Genomic DNA, 7423 nt, shown 5'->3' with positions numbered 1-7423 from the left:
CACAATACATGCGCATGCACACACGCTGCACATGCACACAAGGCACAAGTGCACACACAGCATAAAGGCACACACACATGCACACACGTGAACAACGCACACATGCGCACATGTGTGCACCCACATGCACACATGCACATACGCACACACACGTGCATAATGTGCATATGAACACACACACAGCATAAAGGCACACACGCACGCACATGCACACACGTGCACACACACGTGTGCGCACATGCACAACGCACACACTAGCACATGCACAGCATAAAGGCACACATGCACACACGTGTACATGCACACATGCATACACGTGTGCACATGTGCACAATGCACATACAAACGCATAAACAGCATAAAGGCACACACACAGATGCACACACAACACACACATGCACACGTTTTCTGTGCCACTGACTCCAAAGCAGCGTCTTGGCCACGCTCTGTGGCCCGGGGGAGGCGTCCTCTTGGGCTGACATGCAGTCCCGCGTGACGGCGGGAAGCCCAGGTCCACCAGGCCTGCGGGTGACGCAGAGGCGGCCGGGGGCGGCCGGGGTGTGGGCCCCTCCCGTGGGAGCGCACGCTCTCCCGGCGCCCCGGCCGGTCTCCCTCTTGCTGCAGGGTGGGGTCGGAGGTGGTGACCATGGCCCTCCCAGCCCTGCTTGTTTGTCGCCGACGCTCTCACCTTCCAGCAGATGTGCACGAGTAAGCCGACGAATGCGCAAGCGGGTGTCGCTTTTCATGTCCCAGACACACGATGCCACGTAAGGACCAGAAACCCCCTCGGGCTCAAGGCCGCCCGAGGCCTGGCCCAGGCTCGCCGCCCGCCCGGCTGTGCCACTGCCTGCTTCTCCACCGCGAACTCTAACCCCGTGACTGCCGGGGTTCCTGGGGGGCCGCTCTCGCTCTCGCTCTGCCCCCTCCTTCCCTGAGGCCTTCGCCCGGCCCTGCCTCAGGCTCGCTCTGTCATGCAGCCCTCGCGGAGGAGGGAGGCGTCTTCTAGAGAGAGCACGACTCGGCGATCATCTAGTCCTTTCTGTCGTCCCCCCTTCCACCTTAAATGGGCTGTAAAGGTCTCATGGGCAAAACACGGACGGCCTCGTCACCAGGCACTCAGAAGTTCTGTCGCTATGTGCGGGAGCTGTGAGGACAGACAGGATTTACGCAGTGTAACGCACACACGCGCACGTGCAGCCAGCTGGCCCCGCGCTGGCCCCGGAGGACACCGCTGTGCTCCAGCTCCTCGGGCCACCGGCCGTGAGCCAGGAGCGCCGAGGGGCAGAGCAGCGTGGCCTCCTCCCTCAGCGCTGCCTGTCACCTGTGCCGTCAGGAGGTCAGCAGGTCACGGGGCACTTGGAAAATGTTTGCCACACGAACGACACTCTCCAGGCCCAACTCAGGCACTGGCTTCAATTTCTTCCCCTGATAAACACACATTAACTCACAGGCTGACTAACTACCAAATTCAGAGCGTTCGCTTCAATTCGACAAATATTAACTGCTTCTCGATCGTACTCCACTCACAACGAGGTCGAACGAGCCGGGAAATGGTAAAAGGGAAACGATCCTGAAGAACAGACAGGCTCAGGGCGCCGGGCTCTCCCTCCCACCCGCCCCCAATGGCGGGGCTGCCTGCCACACGGGGTGCGTCGCCTCCCTCGTCAGCACGGAGCCCGAAACACGACGTGGGGCCTGCCACCCGGCTCACCCCGTCCCCGACGCCGGTGCGGGGGACGACGGGCCGGATCCGGGCCGCGGGACAGCAAGCGATGGAGGCAGAGCTCCCGGCATTCTAGCATCTTCTGGCATTTGAAACGGAGATGGGATTTTGAGATGACAAGGCGAATCGCCCCCACCAGAAACCTAACACGTAGTCCCGCGCCCAGTGAAGACTGAGCCATGGAAACGGCACTGCGCCTCCTACAAACCTCCAGGTGTGGCCCGTGGCAGCTGCCGAGGAGCCCCCGGGGCCACAGGGGCCACCCCCAAACCTGGCATCTCCCACGGGGGTGCTGGGAGCAGCTGTGGGGATGCTCACTGGGGCACCGGCCCTGGGGTCCCCATGAGATCATCAGTGGAGGGAGGGGGTGCCCCTCGGCCCCTCCCTCCACCCTCTCTACCCAAGAAGCTCCGGCAGTCCCTCATGCAGAACGCTGGGCGTCCCCGAGCCCCGTGCTCGGATGAGCACCTGCCGGGCACGACGGGGGAGCGGCCACGAGCTACCAGTGATGTGTGGCCCTTGCTGACCACTGCCTCTCCCGAGGGCCCTCCTGGGGCACGGTTCCCCCCAGAGCGACCGTGACAAGGAAGGTCGGGCTGCCGCTGGCCGTGAGCCGTGCCCAGCAAGAGCAGGACGTGTGACTGTCCTGCTACCTGCTCTCCGGCCACAGCTGAAGGGCGCATGGGGCAGTGCAGGCGGCCGAGCGGATGCCGGGGCTCGGTGGCCCTTGGCGCCGTCACCCCACGTTCAGCCACCACAGCGCACGGGGCAGGCGGGAGAGGCACCCTGCTGTGGGCTCCATGGGGGAACCAGGCTTCTCACTCACCTGAATATTCCAGAAAACGCTGCTGTGGTTCACGCAGCGGCCTTTGACCTACGCTCACTGTCTCCCAAGTGCATACGCTGGAGTCCTGACCCCAGGCCTCAGAACGGGACCGCGTTCGGGGTCTTCGCAGAAGTGGTCGGGTTACAAGAGGTCACTAGGGTGGCCCTGACCCAATGTGCCTGGCGTCCCCATGAGAGGAGGTGAGAACACAGACGGCACAGGGGCGACCGAGGACACGGGGCGCGGCCGTGCACCTGCCCGGGAGGGCACAGGGACGCTGGCGAAGTCGTCGGCCGTGCACCTGCCCGGGAGGGCACAGGGACGCTGGCGAAGTCGTCGGGTCTATGGCTTTGCGGAGGCGGCCAGGCCATGCAGGCCCTTGGGTGCGAGGCCTCCGCAGCGGCCGGGCGCTGCGCCTTCCAGGGCCACTGGCCTCGCCGGCATCACTGGGTGGCTTGTTTTCAGACATGGGACCAGCACCGCGCCCGCCCCAGACCCAGGCGTGTGGCCGTCATGCACAGGAAGCACGCGGGCGGGGTGCGACCTGCCTGCCGTCTCGGTCACGTGTGTCGCTGTCCCGGTGTGGCTTTTCAGAGATTTGTTTGCTGTTTGGGGTCTTCCTGAAGCTTCACCCAGGTCAGTCGATGCGGCCGCCTCCCTCCCACGTGACAGCACTGACTCCCAGGGGCGGCCCGGCCTGGCACGGGGGACAGTGAGCCTCCCGCCGCCATCAGGCTTGCCGTGGGGCCGGGCTGTGCCCGTCGGCGTTTCTCGGGGATGGGGTTCGGGGAGCTGGCGCTGCGGCCCGGGCGGGCACGTCCGAACTGCCCCCCGAAGCACAGGACGCGGCTCCCAGGCTGGAGAAGGTACTCGGCCCCACGGCTCGGCCGGAGCGGTGAGCCGGAGCCAGCGTCAGAAGTGCATTTCCCACCGAGTGGGGCCGAGGCCGAGGTTGGCCAACGCCCGCCTGGGGAGGGGCTGGGGCGCAGGTGCGCCCCCCCGCATGACTGGTGGCCGCGTCAGTCAGCCCAATGCTGGCGGAAAGCTTGGCCAAGCCTCCCGAAATAAGTGGCGAGCACACTCGACAACCCGGGGTGTTGCGTCCAGGAATTTAACTGACAGTTATTTTCACGTACACCGTGTCATTGGGAATGGCGAGTTCTGAAAATTGCCTAAATCTCCCTTAATAGTAAACAATAAACACATTCCTGAACATCGACTAACAGACTAGTCCCCGACTGTTAAGACGAGCAAGGTCCATGCACCGCACGGAGCCACGTCCCGGACTCCGTGGAAGAACAGTGTGCTGTCCTGTGTAGAGCTACGCACGCACCCGAAAACCTACGATCATGGCCCCGAAGTCGCAACGTGACACAGAGGCTGCTCCCCGCCCCACACCATCCCGCTGAGGGCACGAGGCTGTCACTAGAATGTTCTCATGGAACACAGACAATGCAGAACACTACCCTGAGCCCGGGGCTGGGACTCGTCAGCAGGAAATGCTAAAAAAATGCAGATTCAGGTCACAGAGAGCTTGCTTTCACGAGACCCCGAGCTGGAAGGCGGCCACTTTGGAGCTGGCCGGGTGAACGGGGTGGGGGGGCACCCACAAAACCTCAGGTGCCGGGCGGGGCTCCTCCTGGTCCCGGTCACCGATGAAGGGCCTTGGGCCTGGGTGTGCTGTTGGGTCAGCCAGCCGTCCCGGGACTCAGGGCTGTGAGCCGTGTGAAGCGGGGGCCTGGGCTCCCCGCCCCCGGCGTGACCAGGTCGCGGGCACAGTGGTGGTGGAAAGTTGCAGCCGTGGCAGAGGCCCGGAGGAGACGCGGGGCTGCGGAGAAGCCGCCCAAGGCCCCGTGGAAGGAGTGACGGGCCCTCGATGGCACTGCAGGTGGGCGTCTGCCATTCGACCCGCTCTGCCCCGGAACCCTACACACCCCTGGCCTTTGCTAAGACGCTCCATACTGCACACCGGCAGCGAGGCCTGGTGACGGCCGTTCCGCAGACGCCTTGGCTACTTCCACGCTGGGGTCCCCTTGTCCCCATCTGCTGCCCAAACGCATTCGGCTGTGCCGAGGATTCCGTCACGTCTTTGGGGTGAAACGCTGCACCTCGGGAAGCTCGTGCAGCAGCTGGGCCTCGGTCACCCGCCGACTCCCGGACAGGCTTTGTGCCCTGGCGTGCTTTTGGTGGAACCAGCACGTGAGCTGCCTCACGGGGGGCCGGGCGCCCAGGCCCCCGCGGGACCGCCATCCTCGTCGCTTGCCAAGTGAGGCGGCCAGGTGCCCTGCGTGTCTCCGAGGCCTGACGTGCGCAGTCTCACGCCTGGGCCTGGGGGAGCTGGCTGGTCAGGGGCTGGGACAGAGGCCAGCCCCGCCCTCGACTGCAGCCCACTGCAGCGTGTCCACGGCCCCCCACCCCCCGTGCTGACGGCTGTGTGGTCGGAGCCCCCGCTGAGTGGTTCCACCTGCGTTTCCTGGGCAGAAGCTTCGGGAAGAGCTACCTGGCGCTCACGTGTGCCCCGTCTCCAGGCCCTTCAGCTCCTGCACGAGGGAAACGCTTGGAGTGGAGCCTCACACGGCCGGCGCAGCGCCCGGGGCCGTCGGTGAGCTGGGGTCGGAGGCCAGGGCTGGCTCCGTGCCGGGAGATGCCTCAGAGGCCTGACGTGCATGCCGGCCACGTGCTGCACCACGTCACCGGTGCTGCCTGCTGCCACACCCCGGGGACGGGGCTGTGGCTGGTCACACGCGACCCGAACGAGCCACCGAGACCCTGGAGTCCGCACGCGGGGGCTCCGGGAACGGCCAAGCGCACACGCACGTCGGAGCCCGACGGCCGGGCGAGGGGGTGGCCGGGCCGGAGGAGGCCGCGTGGGCGCGTGCGGCACAGGCTCCCAGCGTCTGCGCTCGCACCGCGAACGGCAAACCAGCTTTCCAGGAGCGACGGCGTCCCACGTCCCGGTTGGAATCGAGGTTCCGTGACATTCTGACCGAGTGTCCAGAAACACGAGTGCGTCAGAACCCGACAAACGCTCTCTGCGAACGTCCCCGAGCCAGCCCGTCAGACACGCGCTCGGCCCCAGCGCCGAACCCCGTTCACGCCCTGAACTTGGGGTGGCACTGCTGCTTCTCAGAGGGACGACCGTCAGGACACTCTGGAGGTCAGGCTGGCAGTGACGTGGCGCTGTCAGCCGCCGAGTGCGGGGGCTCCGCCGTCTGCCGTGTCCGCGCCGCCCGCAAGGGCGCTGGGGTGGCCGACCTGAGTCCGGGGTGTCCTCGCATGCCGGGCTGGCCCCGAGGTTGGACAGAGAGCGAAGAAGGCACCGGGCCGTGTCGCTTGTGGCCCTTCGGTCAGTGAACTTGAGCTCCGTGGCTTCTGCTGCATTGTCCGTCATCTCCGGGGTCAGGGGTCGCCATCACGGCTGGTCCAGGTGGGCCCGGCTTCATGTGCTTCCTGTCCTGCGGGACTCGAGCGTCCAAGGCGGCCGCCCCGGGGGGCACCAGCCCTGTCGCAGCCTCGGGGCGTCCCTAGGCCTCCTGCCCCCCGTCAGGCTTCTCAGCGAAAACATGGATTCCTGGCTGCTACGGGATGAACCTGTGTGTCCCCAAATTCTTACTCCAGAACCCTTGCCGTCGTGCGATGGTGTAAGAAGGTGGGGCCCCTGGGAGGTGACTGGGGCATGAGGGGGCCTGAGGAATGGGGATCCCAGAGAGCCCCTCCACCGCGTGAGGACGCAGGGCTGCCCTCAGCAGCCCCGAGAACCATGAGAAACGGCGTCTGTTGTCTGAGACCCCGGTCTGAGGCGTCTGTCGCAGCAGCCCCGGCGCCCCTCACCGGCTTCTGGGGCGTGACCCCAGGCTGCACGGCTAAAGCCACAGGCAGGAGGCGGGCCTAGGAACAGCCCTTAGCGAGCGCGCGTGGCTGACCACACGCGCCTCGGGCGCCCGACCTGCGCAGTGAGGGGGCTCGGCCTCCGTGCCCCGGGGAGGCGATGGCCGTGTGCTCTCCACTTCAGCTGACATGCGCCAGCTGGATGGTGCCCATGGCCTGAGGTGGCACACGGGGTCGCTGGGCCGTGGGAGCAGCCAGGTGCCAACGTTGCTGAGGACCCTCGGCCATGACTGAGGCGTCGGAGCTGGGCACAGTCTCTCCATGCACGGTCCCCCCGAGCATGACACTTGGCCGGGGAGGGTGGGCAGGGTCCAGCCAGGTCACCGCCAGGCGTCCCACGTGGGATCGAGTGCCTGCCCTGCCTCCTCCCGCGGAGCCAAGCCACCCACGGGTGACATTTGCTCACCCACCGGGAAACCACGGTCGGGGGACCAGTGACCTTCAGGAGCTGGGGTTAAGAACGTGCACATAGTAGGCTCTAATGACACACGTTCCCACCACTGAGAACTGTTGCCAGCCAGTGGCACCGGAGCAGGGGTAGGGATGGCGGTGACAGAGGGGGCCACGCTGTCACATCCACATGAGGACCCAGAGCAGAGGGGCCCTGGTGTGCGGGTTCCTGCCCTGCACGTCAGCTGCCTGGCATCTCGGGTCTGGTCCCCAGGCCACCGTCGTCGACGGCTCGAGACTGTGAGGACCCGGACTTACCAGGACCATGTGGCCGGTGGAGATGTCCATGCTGGGCGGAGCTGGCTCCTCGGACCAGGACGAGGTGCTGCCCCGTGCAGGGGGGCTGGGCGTCGGCCCGTCGCTGAGCTGCGAGGACACGCTGCTGACACGGGATGCCCGAGGGGCCTCCGGGCGCTCGGACGGGCGCGTGGCCATGCGCTGCCGGCACAGCTCCTGCGGGCAGGGACAGAGGCGTCAGTGCCGGGGCTCGCCACCCCTGCCCGTCCTGCGAGCCACGGTGCACCCTGCGGCCAGAC

At 66.2% G+C, this 7423-nt stretch overlaps 1 protein-coding gene across 1 annotated transcript in view; it reads right to left on the bottom strand.

The window, feature by feature from the left end:
* Positions 1-7423, bottom strand: part of PTPRN2 (protein tyrosine phosphatase receptor type N2) — a 433745-nt gene that overhangs the window by 48541 nt on the left and 377781 nt on the right. The window contains exon 14 of the mRNA XM_039836793.1: positions 7146-7340. Coding sequence (XP_039692727.1) covers positions 7146-7340 — 195 coding nt within the window. The remainder of the gene's footprint in view (positions 1-7145; positions 7341-7423) is intronic.

The sequence above is a fragment of the Pteropus medius genome, unplaced genomic scaffold (genome assembly GCF_902729225.1).
Source record: "Pteropus medius unplaced genomic scaffold, Ma_sr-lr_union100, whole genome shotgun sequence".
NCBI classification, from domain to species: Eukaryota; Metazoa; Chordata; class Mammalia; order Chiroptera; family Pteropodidae; genus Pteropus; species Pteropus medius.
This window is presented reverse-complemented; position numbering and strand designations above follow the sequence as displayed.